The sequence below is a fragment of the Ochotona curzoniae genome, unplaced genomic scaffold, assembly GCF_017591425.1.
Source record: "Ochotona curzoniae isolate NIBS_2020 unplaced genomic scaffold, NIBS_Ocur_1.0 scaffold_3171, whole genome shotgun sequence".
In the NCBI taxonomy this organism is placed as follows: domain Eukaryota; kingdom Metazoa; phylum Chordata; class Mammalia; order Lagomorpha; family Ochotonidae; genus Ochotona; species Ochotona curzoniae.
Genome location: NW_024467104.1, coordinates 1,063,387 through 1,082,462, shown reverse-complemented (window position 1 = coordinate 1,082,462; position 19,076 = coordinate 1,063,387). Strand labels below are relative to the sequence as shown.

General features: G+C 38.0%; 2 protein-coding genes across 2 annotated transcripts; one reads left to right on the top strand and one right to left on the bottom strand.

Moving 5' to 3' along the window:
* Positions 1-108: 108 nt before the first annotated feature.
* LOC121172257 (olfactory receptor 1020-like) lies at positions 109-5,532 on the bottom strand. The gene is made up of 4 exons (XM_041004110.1): positions 5,454-5,532; positions 2,064-3,006; positions 885-927; positions 109-228 (listed from the first exon to the last, which is right to left on the bottom strand). Exons 1-4 carry the CDS (start codon positions 5,530-5,532, stop codon positions 109-111), a joined length of 1,185 nt encoding a protein of 394 aa, XP_040860044.1.
* A 6,058-nt stretch (positions 5,533-11,590) lies between these two features.
* Positions 11,591-12,524, top strand: LOC121172339 (olfactory receptor 1019-like). Its single transcript, XM_041004199.1, is given in 2 exon segments — positions 11,591-12,118; positions 12,120-12,524. Coding segments are annotated over 2 exon segments (933 nt in total).
* The last annotated feature ends 6,552 nt before the right edge of the window (positions 12,525-19,076 follow it).

The following is a 19,076-nucleotide window of genomic DNA, read 5'->3' as shown; positions in this document are numbered from 1 at the left end:
CGTAGACTGAGAAGCCACTCTGAGAATCCTGGCCTTTTTTCACAGTTCAGGACTTTTGTGAGTGCCAGAGTGCCAAATATAGTTGGCAGAGTTCTCGGTTGAACTACATCACAATTCAGCTACTGTCAGTTTTCTTCTCTCACAGCACAGGGATTGTTTGTAGAAACATTCTCCAACATATTTCGGAGTTTGTGCAAATGTGTATCTCAAAGTATATTTGCCTGGAATCTAAGAAAGTGCACATAAGCATGTAGACACATACATTAGTATAGTAAGTTTGAGATTGCACTCAATTTTAATTTAATTACATAAACTAAATTTTATTTAGTTTTAGGAAAAGTCACATGTTGGAGCTACAATACATGAGATAATATTGAATTGCTTCAATGACAGATTGGACACTGCTAAAGAAAACAATTAATTCAGGGCAGGCATTTGGCGCAGTGGCTACATTGAGGCTTGGGACATTCTGCTGTGAATCCAATTCTCTGCCCATGTGCATCCTGAGAGGCAGCAAATGGGCTGAAGTACTTGGGTTCTTGCCATCCATGTAGGAGACATGGATTAAGTTCTGGGCTCCTAGCTTCTGTCTGGCCCATTCTCTTTTTAAAAGATTGATTCATTTATTGCAAACTCAGATGTACAGAGAGGAGGAGAGACAGAGAGGAAGATCTTTCGTCTGATGATTCACTCCCCAAGTGACCACAACGGCCAGTGCTGTGCTTATCCAAAGCCAGGAGTCTGGAGCTCTTCCAGATCTCCCATGCCAGTGCAGGGTCCCAAGGCTTTGGGCCGTCCTCAACTGCTTTCCCAGGCCACAAGCAGGGAGCAGGATGGAAGTGGAGCTGCTGGGATTAGAACTGGCGCCCATATGGAATACCAACATCTTCAAAGCGAGGACTGTAGCCACTAGGCCACAGATCCAAGCCCTTGTCTGGCCCATTCTACCTGCTACAGGCACCCAGGGAATAAGCAACTAGATCAAATTTTCTTCTCTGTCTCTCTCTCTCTCTCTCTCTCTCTCCATAACTCTCACCTCTTTCTTTCTCTCGCGCACTCATTCTCTGTCTCTCTCTGTCTCTCTCTAGTTGTGTTTGAGTGTTCCAAGTGAAATGGAAGTAAAATGTTTTCCAAAACATAGTGACATTCAAATGACAGCGTGTATAGAATCCATAGAAACTGTAAGTGCAAATATCTTCTAGAATTCCATGATTTGTACACAGTAAAGCAAGTTTACTCAATTTGCTTTATGTATAATATATAAAGTAAATAGTAGAGAGAAGCTTCGGAACAAAATTTGATGCAACAAGTGGTTAAATTTTCCCAAACTTAGTGGAAATTATATATCTACAGAACCAAGGAATGCTGAAATACCTCAAGCATAGGAATAATAAGGTAAATAGAGATATATTTTAATCACTTTTTAAGCCTGCAGTAGAACAAACTTTCTTTAAATAACTCAGAATACCTAAAGGATAATGGCCATGAGGTACAGAAATATAAAAACGGATACACGCATAGACATTTAACACCTAAGACATTATGAAGTATACTGCTTTATATCATTGTTTCTTAATTTAATATATATTTTTGAGGGCTAACAAATTTTGTAATTTACACTGTAGTCAGTGACCATGCCTCTGTGAGATAGAAAATTCAATAAATAAAGTGAAAAGGCCATTTCACAGCAGAAAATTAGGCAAGGGCTCTAATAAGTAAAAGGATGCTCAACTGCATCGTCTAAAGTGAATTATAAACAGTTACAAAAGTAATTAAAACTGTAATAGTATCTGAAAACTGCTTCATAGAGCCAGCACCTGCTGCCACCTGGGTTCTTCAGAGAAAGTGGGGGTTGGGGCAGTGTCAAGAATCAAGCCTATTTACTCCTATTTAGGTTACAGTGTCCTGAACTGTTACATCAACTGGTTGCTTTATACACTTTGCTTTAAATCATCAACTTTAACAGACAGAAGAGCTCAAGCATTCAAACAAGAAAATTCTTGTGAAAATTGCCTTGTACATAACAAGATATTTGTTATTGTACTTTTAAAATATGTGTTTTTTTTAAGATCTTTTTAAAGGCATCCTTTACATCCTTATTTTTCAAACTATAGATGAAAGGGTTTAGCATGGGAATCACTACTGCATAAAAGACAGAGACAATCTTGTCCTGTTCCATTGAATAGCTAGACGTAGGGCGTAAGTACATGAAGAGAATTGTCCCAAAGAATATGGTGACAGCCATGAGGTGGGAGGCACATGTGGAAAAGGCTTTAAATCTACCTTCTGTGGATGGTATCTTTAAGATGGCAATGAGGATACAAAGGTAAGAAATGAGAACAATCGTAACACAACTAAATATATCAAAACTGGAGAAAGCCATGATCACTATGCCGTTGATGTAGGTGTCAGAACAAGAGAGCTTGAGCAGGGGTGGAGTGTCACAATAAAAGTGGTTGATCTTGTTGGAATCACAGAAAGACAATCTGAAAGTCATGGCTGTGTGTATGGCTGCATTTCCAAAGCCTGCCAAAAAGGAAGCAGCTACCAGCAAGAAGCAAACTCTCTCAGACATGATGACAGGGTAAAGCAGGGGGTTCCAAATCGCTGCGTAGCGGTCATATGCCATCATGGCCAAGAGGAAGCATTCAGTCCCCAGGAAAGAGCCAAAGAAGTAGAACTGGGCAGCACATCCACGGAAAGAAATGGCTTTGTTCTCAGCCACAAGGTTGACCAGCATCTTAGGAGTGACGGAGGAGGAGTAAGAGGCATCAACAAAGGAGAGGCTGCTGAGAAGGAAGTACATGGGCGTGTGCAGACGGGGATCGAGCTTAATCAACACGATCAGCCCCAGATTGCCCAGCATGGTCGTCAGGTAAATGGACAGGAACAACACAAAGAGAAGACCTTGGAGATCCGGATTGTCTGTGAGTCCTAACAGGATGAATTCCTTCACTTGTGTTTGGTTTCGGCCTTGGTGGTTTTTCATATATCTGGTTATTTGAGCTGGAATCAAATGGAAAAATGAACATGAAATTTGTTTCAATGTGTGCTGGAACCATATAAATATTTTTCTGATATATATGTATGTATTCTAACATTAGAGTAAAATGTGATAGAATAGTAAGAAGCATGCTGGATTTCTTTTCAGATCGAAGGACTTTTATCTGAGTGCAGCATTTACTGCTTCCTAATGAATAAACTTTTGGCTAATGGCTTTATCTATTGGCTGTGATCATTTCTGGAATATGCTATACTTAACAATTTTAGTTAAGATTTTTAAAGATAAATTATTAAATCATCATTATGATAGTTAGAATAATTGAGTTATTAACCTGTATGTGCAACTTCGGGATGATGATGACAGTTTCAATTTGGGACACTGATTTTTTTTTTCTCAGCACTAAAAAATTAACAAAAAGACTGAAGGTTAGCAAAATGAAGCAATAGTACCAAAGCAGGAAATCAACTGAATCTCCTTGGGGAAGGAGGTTTGAAAACTCTATGGCCATAAGCCTGTGCATTTCATTAATACAGAGTGTTTGATAATGTAATACTCAAAGTTTCAGGAACATTCCACAATATATTTAATTACATTAAAATTCATGTAGCTTTTGTCAAGAAAATATAACTAAAACTTTTCTTAGAAATCACTTTTATCAATGTATGCAATTGGAATTATATCATTTGTTTCACATTTCATGTTATGAATAGCATGCTGCTATCTCCCGCTATAACGTGGCTGATGTTTTTCTTGCTTATTTATGGGGTCTTCCTTCCCTGCTGAGAGTTGGCAGTCAAACTTGTAGCCTAGAGACTATCTGTCTCAACTTTAGTATTTCATTGTTTATAAAGACAACAGTGGGATTTCCTAAAATAGTTCAGATAATTAAAGAGATATTGAAATCATAGTATTAATCTTTTTTTAAAATCTTTCCTTACTATGTGGCAACTATAGTAGTAAAAAAAGTAGGTTCTGAACCATACCTTGAGAACATGTGTTCTCAATATTTCTGTGACTTGAGTCAGTGTATTGTAGCAGCAATTGATAGCACTATCTGTTTTGCTTCAAAATAAGCACGTTAAAGGGACAAACACACTCATGGATTTTCCTTACCTTTAGTAACCACTTTACTTTTGCTGGATATCTTGTTTCTTTCTGTGCAATGGATAAATTCAACAAAAAAAACAGAAAGGGGGAAAAGATGACACAAATCCTTTTTCTTAGCAAGGCACTTTCCTTTTTCTCCCAAGTTAGTCACCAAAGTTAAAATAGGTTTCAAAAATCATTCAGCACAGATGTAGGAGAACTGAATGCTTTGCAATAGAGTGATAAGAGAATGGTCTTCATTCAGTGGTGAATTTGGTGTTTCCCACTATTACGGCTCAAGCATAAATATTGCAAGTTTATCAGTGTAAATTATGTTTCAAAACCACTGACATGCAGCTACAACACTAGTTGCAGTTATTTCCAAGGTAGTATATTCAGAATCTCAAGATTTATTTTTGGCTCACAAGTATGTTTCCTCTGCAACTGTGGAGAGTGCGTTCCTCCTGTTATTATATTGTAATCTACTTACTGCTTTCACTTCGATGTTAAGATCACTGATCTCTTTCCTATTTCCCTGCTTACACTTGGGACACATCACCCAGTGGAGACTGAATTTTAAGTCCCCTATTTCTAACAACCATTAAGCATCCTTCTGCTATTTCCCTTGATAGCTGGTGGTTTGATCCCTTGGGAAAATCAAAATGTTCCGCACAATGTCACATTAGCCCTCCGAGTGCACCTTCTATACAGACTCTGTGTTCACTTGGGGTGCTATGCTGCAGGATGAATGAATACGCATCAGGTGTTGTTGCATAAACACAGATCCATCACTTGCTGCCGGTTGATGGAATTGAAGTACAGCATGTTAAATGAAATGCACTAGACACAGAAAGACTACAGCACACCTGCCCCTCACATATGGGAGTTTAACTTAATACAAGCCCAGTCTGAACATAGAATGTTGATTTCCTGAGGGAGAAAATACCTGAAATACACTCTCCGAAGAAGTCATTTCAGGAGCACAGAAAAGGCGAGATAGCCAATTTCTTGTTTAAAAAAAAAAAAATGACACTGGGAACTGGCATGGAGGTGCACAGGTATGGACGGCTGTTTCTAACACTGGCATCACACATCGGAGTAGCACTTTGAGGACCTGCTGCTCCACTTCAGAGCTGACGTCCTGCTAACATTCCTGGGAAGGCAGCAGGAGATGCCTAAGGTCTGTTTCCTTGCTCCCCCGGAGGACTGCAGGATGGAGTTTGGGGATGTTGGCTTCCGTCAGGCTAAAACCCGGCTGTAGTGGCATGCAGTGAACCAGCAGATGGAAAATCAATATCTAAATAAATGAATGAATTATTAAAGGAAATTTTAAAATTGGAGTTCATTCTGAACATAGACTTACATACTTGTCCGTAGTCTTCAATAGTCACCCGAATAGCTGTTACGTCACCTGGAAAACTGAAAAACAAAAATCCCCTCATGAGTCCTTAAAGACTTATTTTATCTTACATGAAACTTTATTTATCCAGTATAATGAATGTTTGCATCTTAATACATCAAAGATAAAAAGCTACCAGCATGACGGAGAGTCAAAGAGGGAGAGAGACTTTATAAATTGCCTAAATCTGAAATTAACCTAATAATTGTCATAGTAGAAAATCTTTAACTAAAATTTTTTAATGGAAGGGAAGATTCCAATTTTATTACAAGGTGAAAACATCTAATAGTAAACCAAATGAGATATGTTAAAAAACCTCTGTGAAGAAACACTGGCAAACCTCAGGAGAATACAGAAGCAGACCGAACAATTTTGATGACACACTCGCATATGCTCTTTGATACAAGACAATTGCATTAAGGTGACAATGGTCTACCACTGAATTTATAAATTAAAGCTTTCCAATGAAATATATTCCTAGATAAAACGACTACAAAGTTCATAATCAAGTGTTTCAGGTATATTTTAGCTGTGAGAAACTTGAATAAAATAGGAGTGGAGCTAGATATACTTAAGCAAAATATATCAGCAAGGCTGTATTATATGCACATACTTTTGATAAAATGCATGTATATTTAATAAATAAAGGGATGTAAAAAATGCAAATAAAGACCCAATAAAGAAGTGCAATTCAATATGTTTATTTGGCCACTCCCTCTTTCTACTCTTAATATTTTGATTCACTTTCTATCAGTATTTAACATCAAGACCCAACAACAGCTAGCAACAGGTGATATCGTCCCATCAGGCTTCAAAAATCTTCATTGTGCATTTGCTGACAGTTCTGGAGAAACCTCAGTGCTTAGTTGTATGAGTTAGCTGTTGCTAGCATTATTAAGTTGCAGGGCCTTCAGTGCTGGGATTCTATGCCTATGCTTTTCCCGATGATTGCCAGCTTTTAGAAGAACCCTGGCAGTGTCTGTGCAAAAGGAAAAGTGTACACAGGTTCTTCAACAAACCTTTTTCATTTCTTCTAGGCACGGGAAGACAGAGTGCCTCCATCTGCTGAGAATGGAATCCAAAATTCCTTCTTGCTAAAATACGAAACAAAACAAAGAAAAAAAGAAACACCTAACATGTCTTGCACGTAATACTGTAAATTATATTAAACAGTTCTGTTCACTGAAAGTGAAAAGCTATCCTTTAAAAGGTCCAAGATAACATATGTAGATCTCTAATTGAACTGGACTTTCTACCCTTGTCTAAATCTACAAAGTCAGGACCCATTTAAATTGCACAATTATGACCTTGTGGCTGTTGTGGAAGAAGTATACTATTGATATAGGGAAATCAGGGCGATGGTGGTGGAGAGACATGGGGAGGAAGAGATGGAAAATCCCTGAGTCTATAGAACTGTATCTTAAAGAAATAAAAAATAAATTAAAAATAAATACAGGCTTCCTTATTCTCTTCTTGAATAAATCATGGTTTATTTGAAAGAACTTCTATAAGACTTTGTCTTATATCCTTGATGTCATTTGAATGACTTCTGAGACAACTATGTTGAGGAAAAATTGATGCATTATAGTGATCTTTAATTTGTACAATTTAATATGTACAAAAAGAGTTGAAAAGTATGCAAATACCAGTAATCACATCACCACAGTGAAGTGAATAAACAGATCAAACACCACCCAGAATTTCCATAGGTCCCTTTCTTTCAGTTTTTAGCTAGAAATAACTGTTCAGGGACAGTGCTCTGGTGTAGTATGCTACATCACTGCCTGTGGTACCAGCATCCTGCATGGGCACTGGTTCACCAGTTTGAGTCCTGGCTGGTCCAGTTCTGACTCACCCCCGCTTATGGCCTAGGAAAGCAGCGGAGGATGATTCAAGTGCTTGGGCCCCTGCACCCAGGTGGGAGACCCATAAGCTCCTGGCTCCTGGCTTCAGATTGGCTCAGCTCTGTCTACAGATGCCATGTGGGCAGTGAACCAGTAGAGAAAAGACACATTTTTTTCTGTCTCTCCTTTTCTCTATGTAAAAATCTGCCTTTCAAATAAAAAACTTGAAAAAAAATTGTTCACTTGTTTATTTAACCTACAGCAACAGTTCAATGTTGTTCCATAGAATGCCAAAACTATTATCATCTTTTAAAAGCCCTTTCTCACCCACTCACAAAAATTACAGCTTTGTAAGAATATTTGCGAGCATCATTGCATATTCAATCACACACATGTTGGTAAAACTTCCCTGTGTTTTTTTTTTCACTATTAAGAGTGAAGGAAGCAAAAATGAAAATGTCTTTGGGGAGGAGATCTCATCAGATTTTTGAGTCTCCGATGAATTCAGGAAGCATTTAAACCATTTCATCATATTTCTTCTGGGAGACTGTGAGTCAGAAACATAAATACTTCCTCCACACAGGAACAAGCGTAGGATGAGCATGCCACTCGGCAGAAATTAACGGGAACCATAGGCTGTCTTCCCAGAATCTTTGTTCATAAGCCATGCATGGAAGAGGACGCATTCAACCTCCCACTAAGAGGTAGGCTAGAGCTCAAATCACACTTGCGACATGAGACAAAAGGAAAGATATGACCTGTCCAGGCGTAATGTTTGCTCACGGCTTACTGATGCTTTAGGCATGGACTCTTCTTAACACCCAAATCATGCCCTTGAAGAAGAGGTGCAGGCCATGAGTTTGATTTTAGGTTACCTCTTCATAAATGTGAGTTAGGCACGTGTATGCTCTCACAAAGTGTTTCATGCTTGTAAAAATATGGAAATCTGCTACCTCCTCTGCAATTCAGAGAATGATTTCTGAAAGTATGCCATTGGGAAATTGAAAATAAGAAGATGGGAAGGAAGGAAGAACGGAAGGAAGGAGGAAGGGAGAGAGATGGAGGAATGGAGGCAAGGAAAGAAGGAGATGGTGCTTGCAGAGCTTAGGCAGGAAGGGGAGAGCGGAAAGTATGACTGAGTTTCTAAATCTATATTGTGACAGGTGTCTGTTTTGTGTAAATAAAATAATCTCAAGTAAATATATTAAATATAATTAACAGATAATGAACAATATATTTAAGCATACAATTTTGCATATTTAATTTAATGTGTAGCCCTATAAAAGCATCCTATCACTTTAGAAAACAAACTGCTATGGCCCACAGGAACATATTATACTGTATCATAGGATAAACTGTGAGAGAGCTGGAATGCTCCTAATAAAAAGAAAAGATGATGAGATGGGAATGTTGGTTGTCTCGTGTGATACATATTTTTATATGTGTATAAATATTGCCCTATACCCTATGATATGTTCACGTGTTACGTGTTAATCAAAACATTAAAGTTTTCAAAAAATTGCAAAAGGAATCCTCATCAGCCCATACATTTCCGTCTTCTTCCTGGTATTCCCTCCCTTCTGATCATCTTCACACACAATCTTAAAGACAGCCACTGATCTATTTCCTGTCACTACTGGTTATTTTGTATTTCTATAGATTTTTGTAAGTGGAATCACAAAAGTTATAGCATTTTTGCTTGTACTTCTCTATCTTACCTACCATAGTTCATATATCAACAGCTTGTTTCTTCTCATTAATGTTGCTATATTACATAAACATACCAGAATTTATTTGTAATGTCACCTGCTAATAATTATTTAGCTTATCTTCCATTTTCTAAATAACTAGAACATAGAGTTCATATATATATTTTTGATTCCGTAAGGAGCTATCTAAGTGTTTTCTAAAAAGGTTTATTATTTTGGGCCCGGCGCGGTGGCGCAAGTGGTTAAAAGGTCCTCACCTTGCACGCCCGGGATCCCATATGGGCGCCGGTTCTAATCCCGGCAGCCCCGCTTCCCTTCCAGCTCCCTGCCTGTGGCCTGGGAAAGCAGTCGAGGACGGCCCAAAGCTTTGGGAACCTGCACCCGCGTGGGAGACCTGGAAGAGGCTCCTGGCTTCGGATCGGCATAGTACCGGCCCGTTGCGCTCACTTGGGGAGTGAATCATCGGATGGAAGATCTTCCTCTCTGTCTCTCCTCTCTGTATATCCGCCTTTCCAATGAAAAAATAATAAAAATAAATCTTTAAAAAAAAAATAAAAAGGTTTATTATTTTATATTTAGGTCTACAATGAAAATTTCAATCATTCCACTTCTTTGTCAAAACTTGGCATGGTCCTTCGCTTTTACTTTTTCATTAACAATATTTATTCCAGTTTTAATTTACATTTCCAATGTATGAATATTTGAGAACATTTCTTGAATTTATTTGCTATTCATATATTTCTGTTGTTAAAATTTTAACTCTATTTATCAACACAAAGAGAATCAATTTCATGTATCTCAAAGAAACTTTAAATATATCTTGTGTGCATAATTTCTTTACCAGAAAAATGTTTTCAAAGTAACTTCTTGCAGGCTTGTATTTCCATTGTCTTCCTCCTAACTGATCTAATATATAAAAAAGTGTACAGATTTACACATTTTAAAACAAATTGGATAGAACATAAAACAATAGAGCTTTTGTGTGTGTGTTTTGACTGTTTGTTGCCTGTGTTTACTTATAATTCATTTTCATTTTTATGAATTACATCTCATTTTATGATACAGTTTCATAGGCTCTGGGATTCTCCCAGCTCCTCTTCGTACCCTCCCCCCATGGTGGATTCCTCCACCTTGTTGCAGTATTGCAGTTCAATCACAAACTTGAGATAATGTATGGTTTTATTATAGCCCTTTCTTTCCTGTGATTAATGGTATCACCTGTTTTTTCAGTAGGATTTACTCTGAATATCTAACCCCTGGGAGATACTATTCTGCTTTCTTTTCTTTCCTGAGAAGTAAGCAGATGGAAGGAGACACAGTCTGTCTTCTCTCTTTATGTTTACATAATATACTCAACTTGTGTGTAATTTACCTTGCATTCATCTTATTCAAGTTCAGTTTTGCCTGCCACTCTCTTCATTCTGCAACTGAGTAGATATCATTTCCTCAAAGAGAACAGGTTTCACAAGTGCATGCTTTCGTGGGCCCACTGATGCCAACGATGCTTTCTCAACTCTCCCCTCCATGAAAGACTCTTTACTAATTAATTCAAATCAAAATTAATTTAGCACTCTCTTTACACATCATAACTTACTCATGAGGTCATCCAAAGGTCAGAAATGCAAAAAGAGCATCTGTTTCCAAGCACAAAGGACACCACAGGAGACAGAGAGGCACAAAATTAGTTTCCAGTGCCGACAAAATATATATACAGATAAGATAATAAAGTGACATTCATTTTTAGAGTCAGATAATTCCAGCACTACTGCTTCCTGACTATTAACTTGGTTAAAGTTACCTTATCTCTACTTTTGTTTTTTTGAGATACTCAATGGGTACAATAATAGCATTTACATCTCATAGTTGAGTATATAAAAATACAACACATGGGAAGCATTCAGTAGTATTTTAGCATGTAGTAAACAGTCTGTAAATCCCAATTTTAAAAATATGTGTATTATTCCCACTGTTATTTTCTGTATTTTTTATCACTACTTCAATAGTTTGCGTTCTGTGTATTTGTGTGTGTGTGTGTGTGTGTGGTTTGCATTGTTTTTAGATTCTTAGACCACTCATCTTCATCTGAATACACACCTGGAGTGAGAATAAATGTTTATTCCTCATGGGCATTTACATTTACTTTGTTTTAGAAAGAAGATGCTCTCAAATCTCCAATTCTTTACTGAAGAATAAGACAGATATTAATCCAGGTCAGGTTCAGTATCTGACACCATGAATTAAATGACCTCAGAGAACAAAGGATATTGAAGATGCGGATTCTTCATAGCTTGTAAGCTACCATCTTATCCAGAGCAGGTACTTTGAGAGGGTGCACCACACCACCTCAGCCAAAGTCATGTTGACATTGGTCATAGGGTCTAACTAGTGGAAGGATTTTAAGAAGCACCACAAACAAAGCTTCTCCTGTAGAATTATACATACAACATCTCTGGAATTTGATTGCTTTTCTTGATTTCACATCTCTCCGGTGACAAGAAATTTACTACACTCAACAGTAGACCAAATCCAGGTACACACACAGTCAACAATGGATAATGAAAACCAAACCATGGTGACTGAGTTTATCTTTACAGGCATCACACAGGATCCTGAGCTGCAGATTACCTTTTTTGTGGTCTTCCTCATCATCTATCTGATCAATGTGGTGGGGAACATTGGCATGATTGTCCTCATCCTGACAGACACTCAGCTACACACACCCATGTATTTTTTCCTCTGCAATCTCTCCTTTGTCGACCTGGGCTACTCCTCGGCCATTGCCCCCAGGATGTTGGCTGACCTTTTGACAAAGCACAAGGTGATCTCCTTCTCCAGCTGTGCCACCCAGTTTGCTTTCTTTGTAGGTTTTGTAGATGCTGAGTGCTATGTCTTGGCTGCTATGGCCTATGATCGTTTTGTGGCCATCTGTCGACCCCTCCACTACAGTACCTTCATGTCCAAACGAGTCTGTTTGACTCTCATGCTGGGCTCTTACTTGGCAGGTCTAGTGAGCTTAGCAGTACACACTTCACTTACCTTCAGCCTGAATTACTGTGGTTCCAATATCATCAACCATTTTTTTTTGTGAAATCCCACCGCTCTTGGCTCTCTCATGTTCAGATACCTATATCAGCGAAATATTGCTCTTCAGTCTGTGTGGCTTCATTGAATTCAGCACCATCCTCATCATCTTCATCTCCTATGCCTTCATCCTCATTGCAATTATCAGAATGCGCTCTGCTGAAGGACGCATGAAGGCTTTCTCTACCTGTGGGTCTCACCTTACTGGGGTTACCCTCTTCTACGGCACGGTCATGTTTATGTACTTGAGGCCAACATCAAGTTACTCTCTGGATCAAGACAAGTGGGCCTCTGTGTTCTACACTATTATCATCCCTATGTTGAATCCCTTGATCTACAGTTTGCGGAACAAGGATGTGAAAGCTGCTTTCAAAAAACTAATTGGGAAAATACCTCAATAAAAATTTTGGAAACAGGGCCCAGCACGGTGGCCTAGTGGCTAAGGTCCTCACCTTGAATGTGCTGGGATCTCATATGGGTGCAGAGTCTAAACCCAGTAGCTCCATTTCCCATCCAGCTCCCTGCTTGTGGCCTGGGAAAGCAGTCGACGACGGTCCAAAGCCTTGGGACCCTGCACCTGCGCGGGAGAGTTGGAGGAAATTCCTGGCTCCTGGCTTTGGGTTGGTGCAGCACCAGCCATTGCCGTCACTTGGGAAGTGAATCATCAAATGGAAGATCTTCCTCTTTTTGTCTTTCCTCTCTGTTTATCTGACTTTGCAACAATAATAAATTCATCTTTTAAAAAATTACGGCAACATGTATTTACCACAGTGGCAGAAAGAAGATGACAAGAGGTAGAATTGCAAATAACTTTTCAATTCATACTACCTAAGATACTTTCTATTTCGTGAATCAATTTTTAAAATCTGTATTTTTTATAAAAATTTTACAATCTGAAAGAAATATATATTACATTTTGACAGACATGCTGAAAAACATGCTTTAGCCTTTATTTTACATTGATTTATATGTTGATTAGAAATATAGGCAAAGCTTGATAAACAACAGACTGTTTTCTTTATTAAGAAAAGATCAAGAGTTTTCTTAAACATGTTTTCTCAGGATCTTGAAGGATATCAGATATAAATACTGAAATTTTTTCTTCATTGAAAGGAAGACATGGAAAATACAGTTAAAATAATGAGGAATGTAAAAAAAAAAAAAAAAAACCACGGCCAGTGTGAAGGATGATTTAAATTAAAGCCTGAAGGGCTAGGATTTAAGGAACAATAACATAGCATGCTGCAATGTGTTTTCTCTGAACAGACTGCCATCAGTAACAAAACCATACACAGTCCAAGAATGAGAGAGACTTACAATGTGCCACTCCTCAGCTGTGAGCCCATTAAAAGGATCCTCAGTTTTTATGACTTGAGGTTTTCTGTTATTCAAAGGGTTTCAGCTAGTAACCACATAGTCCCTTCGGTGAGCACATAGCTTTTGTCAACTTCACATATAGACATCCTTTCAGTCAGAAGCAGATGTGAAGTTGTCAGTGCGTGAACTCTTCACGGAGAGCTTCCTGTTCCCAAAGAACCCAATGTATAAACCATCGGAAGATAGAGCTTTCCTATCCCATTAACTACAAAGAAAAATTTTTGTTGCAATAAAAAGAGCAGCTCTATGAAGATCAGAAAGGTCACTGAATCCCGTGATTCAATCATGAATCAGTGAGCTTGTTGCTGAAAGACTATGATTTTTCTCAATTGTTGGCTACATCCCTTAAGAAATGAAACATTTTAAGCTTCCTTCAACATTATGAGTCCTGGCAACAATCATTAGAGATGGACAGTTCCCTGATTTTAAAGAGGATGAGGCTAAACCCATACCTGTCAACCAAATTAAAGGGTAGAATAAAAATAAATGATCGCTTGGACTTGCACTAACTACTGAACATTTCAGAAAAAGCCCTCATATGTGTTATGCTGTTTATCTAGCTGTAATTAAAATGGTCTTAGGAAATATAAGTAGAATATACTTCATGCATTCTTTAGATGGTTAGGATAAGGCAAGATAATTCTCTCCCTCCCCTGCTCACCACACAAGAGTTCCTCTTTAGGAGGTAATTTAATCCATTCATAATCACAGGTTTAATTCAGCACTAAGTACAATATTCAACAAGTAAAAAGGAGGCTGGCCACATTTCCACTGGAGCAAAGCAATGGTTAAATATGATTATATTCCAAGATGGCTATGTTTTTTTTTTCTTTTAGATTTATTCATTTTTATTGGGAAAGCAAATTTACAGAGAGGACAGAGAAGAAGAAAGTTCTTCCATCCGCTGGTTTACTCCCCAAGGGCTGCAGTGGCTGGAGCTGAACTGATCCTAAGCCAGAAGCTTCTTTCTGGTCTCCCACACAGGTGCATGCCACCAAAGCTTTGGGCTGTCCTCAACTGCTTTTCCAGGTCAATGCAAGACAAGGGCTTTAGCTGCTAGGTTACCACACTGGGCCCCTATTTCATTCCTATGAACTTGTTTTGGTATTCTGTATTAAATCCCATATACACGCATATATATACATTCACATATGTATCACACTTTGCTATTGCATGAATATTTCAAAAAAATACACTGCACAAGATGGCTTAGGGATTTTTTTAATTTAAAATTTAAGTTGCCAGTTGATTCTCATTCTATTTCTATTTCTAAGCACCAATCACTTCTATTTTTCTTTATTATGTATTAACTGACTATGCTATCAATTTTATATAATGAAGAATCATACATATTTTATTTTTATGTACTTGATAGTAGAAATATCCACATAAATGTATGATGAGAAAAAGCACATAAAAATTGGAATGCCTTGATTTTTATTTCAGTCTCACCAACAGTTATCCTAAACAAATCCCTTACTATCTCTGTACTTCAATTATTTCATCAATAAACAGCAGAATGCTGTATGTATATAATTAGTTTACTCACTTGTACAAAAAAAAAATCAATAAATATTTTGCTTCAAAAATCCCGCTGTGCATTGGCATGGTGGTGTTACAAGCTGATTATCTGCCCAATGTGACAACATCTTATTTGAATGCTGATTCAAGTCCTGTCTGCTCCACTTACAATCCAGCTCCATATCTGAAGTTTAAGAAAGAAGCAGAGAGGCTCTGCAGCTAAAGTCCTCACCTGGAATGCACCAACATCCCATATGGCCACTGGTTCTAATCCCAGTGGCCCCATTTCCCATCCAGCTCCCTGATTGTGGCCTGGGAAAGCAGTAGAGGACACCCCAAAGTCTTGGGACCCTTCACCCGCATGGGAGAACTGGAGGTAATTCCTGGCTCCTGGTTTTGAATCGGCCCAGGACCAACTGTTGCAGTCACTTGGGTAGTGAATCGCTAGATGGAAGATCATCCTCTATGTCTCCTCTCTGTATATTTGACTTTGCAATATAAATAAATATACCTTAAATTTTAAAAAAAAGCAAAGAATGGGGCCCGACACGGTAGCCTAGTTACTAAAGCCCTAGCTTTGCATGCCCTGAATCCCATATGGGTGCATATTCTAATCCCAGCTGCTCCACTTCCCTTGCAGCTCCCTGCTTGTGGTCTAGGAAAGCAGTAGAGGACAGCCTGAAGCATTGAGACCCTGCACCCGCTTGGGAGACCTAGACACAGCTCCTGGCTCTTGGCTTTGGTTTGACTCAGATCTGATCATTGCAGCCATTTGGGAAGATCTCCCTATCTCCTCTTCTTTCTGTATATCTGCCTTCCAATATAAATAAATATTAAAAACTAAAATGGTAAGTAATAATAATCAGATATCAAAACGTTAACCTTGTTCATATAGATCACATTTCTTTGTATTCTGTAAACTAGTTGCCACTGATCAGGGAGAACTTAACAATAGTTTTCTTTTTGAGACTAGCTTATTTCACTAAGAACAGCAATTTCCAGTTGCATCCATTTTGTTGCAAATTACATTTCTTTCTTTCTTGTGGTTCAACATTATTCTGTAGTATGCATATTATATGTGTATGTGTGTGTAAGTATGCATGTTTTTAATCCAATCATTCATTGATGGAAATTTGGATTGATTTCAAACCTGATAATTACAAGACATCATTGAATAAAACTAACTGAAAATGAATCAAATAGATGAAAATATGTCACATGTTCCTGGACTAGACAAATCAGTATTACTAAGTATAGCATAGAGATGCTGATGAACTGGAAATAATGAATACTTCTTGCCTGCACATTTGTCTTACCAATTAGGTCTAATATTTCCTTTAAAGTTAGGTAGAAAAATTTAAATATTGTGCTTTGTTGCAAGTACCCTACCTGTATGACATATCTGTTGTTAAGCCATAGAATTGTATCTGTGATTTATTCTTTGGGGACTAGTTGTTGAACACCTAGGAATCACTCAGAGAAGCAGTTAAATTACCTAGGACAGTGCTGAACAACTGAGAGTGTAGGGCTGCACTGCATCCAATAAAGAAACCAGTGGTTCTTCATAAGGTAACAATGTCTCACAGATCAAGAACAGAGACATACTAATATTTATTATTTTGATGTCAGAGATAAATTCTGTGAGTTTATTAACACACCGATTCACACAAACCCCAACTCATAAGAAACTCAACAAATCTGATTATATTTAAACTCATTTGTTTATTTTTGAGATCTATGTTTATTTGAAAGGCAGAGCTATAGAGAGGAGAAATAGAGAGAGAGATTTTCCATCTGCTGGCACATTCCCCACAAGGCTATTACTTCCGGTAACTGAGCTGACATGAAGCCAAGAGCCAGGAGCTTTCTCCAAGTCCACCACACAAACTCAACATCCCAGGGATCTGAGCCATGTTCCCTTGCTTTCCCAAGACAGAAGCAGAGAATGAATTGAAGTAACTGGGACACAAACCACTGCCCGTATGGGATGTTGGTGTCACAGGCAGATGCCTACTCTAAAATGCCACATTACTGGCCTCAGTTGTGCACTTTTCAAATATAAGACTTTACATTTTCAGGGAGGAGGTGGTTTTACTTTAAATTTATGCTCATATAATACTCAACCCATAGTGATCTTTCTGTTCATGTTCTATTGCCAGAGGTAAGGCACTACAGATCCAGACAAGACATACTCTTCAAGGATAACATCTAGAATCAAATAAGGTTATCTCAAACTCCTTCCCAAACACCTTTTCAAAGAGATGACAACATCTATTTTAAGAGTGACATGTACTGTACATTTTCTGAAAATGAATACAATTATAGTATTTATAGTTTGCTACAAATAAATTATAACAAATTGTTCATGAACCACAGATTGTATTTTGGTGCATGTCAAGAGTTAAAAATTTCATCTCTCACTTTCTTGGCTTTTTTTTTTCAAACACTAGAGACATACCAACAAAACTAATTAAATAAATTGGCAACAATGTTCCCTTGCTTCCTGTGCCCCAGAGCCTGAAGTGGGTGACGAGGCCACTGAGTCTGCCACATAAGGTAAAGGGATGATCCTATGGTGGAGAAAGTTAAGCTTCTACTTGTGGCATCGGAATTTCATATGTGTGATGGTTTGTGCCCCAGCAGCTTCACTTCTGATCCAGTTTCCTGCTAATTTTCCTGGAAAAGTAGCAGAAGATGACTTAAGCCATTGGGCCTTTGCACCCATACATGAAAGCTCAACAAGCTCCTGGATCCCGGTTTCAGATTGGCTCAGTTCCCACCATTGCAGCCATTTGGTAGTGAACCTGCAGAAGGAAGATATCTCTGTTTCTCCTTCTGTCTCTGTAACTCTGCCCTTCAAATAAAAATAAAATAAATATACATTTTTAAAAAGAACCTTTTTCCATGTTTAAAAACATTCAAAATGTAAAGAGTTACTTATACTTCAAAGGTGCAGTTACAGAGAAAGGGATCAAGAGATAGAGAGAAAGCTTCCATCTGAAGTTTTTGCCTGTATTCTTTCTCGTTCTGTTCCAGAGAATTAGCGTCTATGCTCACCTCTCAGGCTACTGGCAATGATCTCTAACCCTGATATATATTGGGATTCCTTCTTGACTTAATCCTCACTTTCCTGATAATACAATTCCTTCTTCCTTTTGTATAAATGGTTCTCATTCATCAAAAGGACTTGGAAGCCATGTGGAATCATTAACATACTCAGGAATAGCCAGGATCTACCTATTTAATGGAGATTGTGGAAAATAACATCAATGTGTATGATTACTCACGTCAGATGATGTAATTGCCTCCGTCATAATAGCTAACGTTGGCAGAGCAAATGATTCAGATCTTGCCATGCCTTTCTGCACCACATCCATGCCTTGTTGTGTATGTTTTTTTAACTGAACCTATGTAGAGAGTTTTGCTTTTTAGTTGTCTGACAGGACAATCACTTTAGTACTTTTTTTTTCTCTTCTTCTCCAGTGCTCATGGCAATATTGCAACCATCAAACTGGTAACAACTGTTCTTGCAAATATGAAAATATAAGTGCATAGCCTCACACCCAGTGGAATAACATTCCCCTTGTTCCACTGGTGATCTCCAGTATGATACCAAATAAGTTGTGCCTTTGAGAGTTAAAAAGGATGGCAATAGCATGTTTAAGGTTAGACAATGTAAAACATGTTGAAAAGAACTGCTATGATAAAAAAGGAGCATTGCCAGTTTTAATAATATCAGGGAGACCCATTACATTAAGGTATTCATATAAATGTTTAATAATTACAGAAACTTTTTCAGAAGATAAGGGAGTGTTCCAATGAAGGTCAGAATAAGCATAGTACAGTGTAATTTATGGAGACATACAAAAGAAATAAAATCAGTAACATCAATTTTCTATAAGAGTCCCTATTTGGGTGCCAGATATCAGGATTGGTTGAAAAAAACAATGAGAAGATGCTTAACAGAGAAAAGCAGCCATCACCCATGCTTTTAGAATGACACATCTTGTCCAAGAAGATACAGATTCTGCATCCCAAAAGGCCAGCTTGCCAAA

Bases quoted from the DNA above. Each gene is read 5' to 3' on its own strand.
- LOC121172257 (XM_041004110.1), bottom strand. From the start codon at position 5,532: ATGAGGGGATTTTTGTTTTTCAGTTTTCCAGGTGACGTAACAGCTATT. The intron at 928-2,063 runs AAAAACACATAT...GCCAGACAAGGG, and splicing joins GCCTTTAAAAAGATCTTAAA to CTTGGATCTGTGGCCTAGTG. The intron at 229-884 runs GTTGGTATTCCA...GCACTTTCTTAG, and splicing joins ACAGTCCTCGCTTTGAAGAT to ATTCCAGGCAAATATACTTT.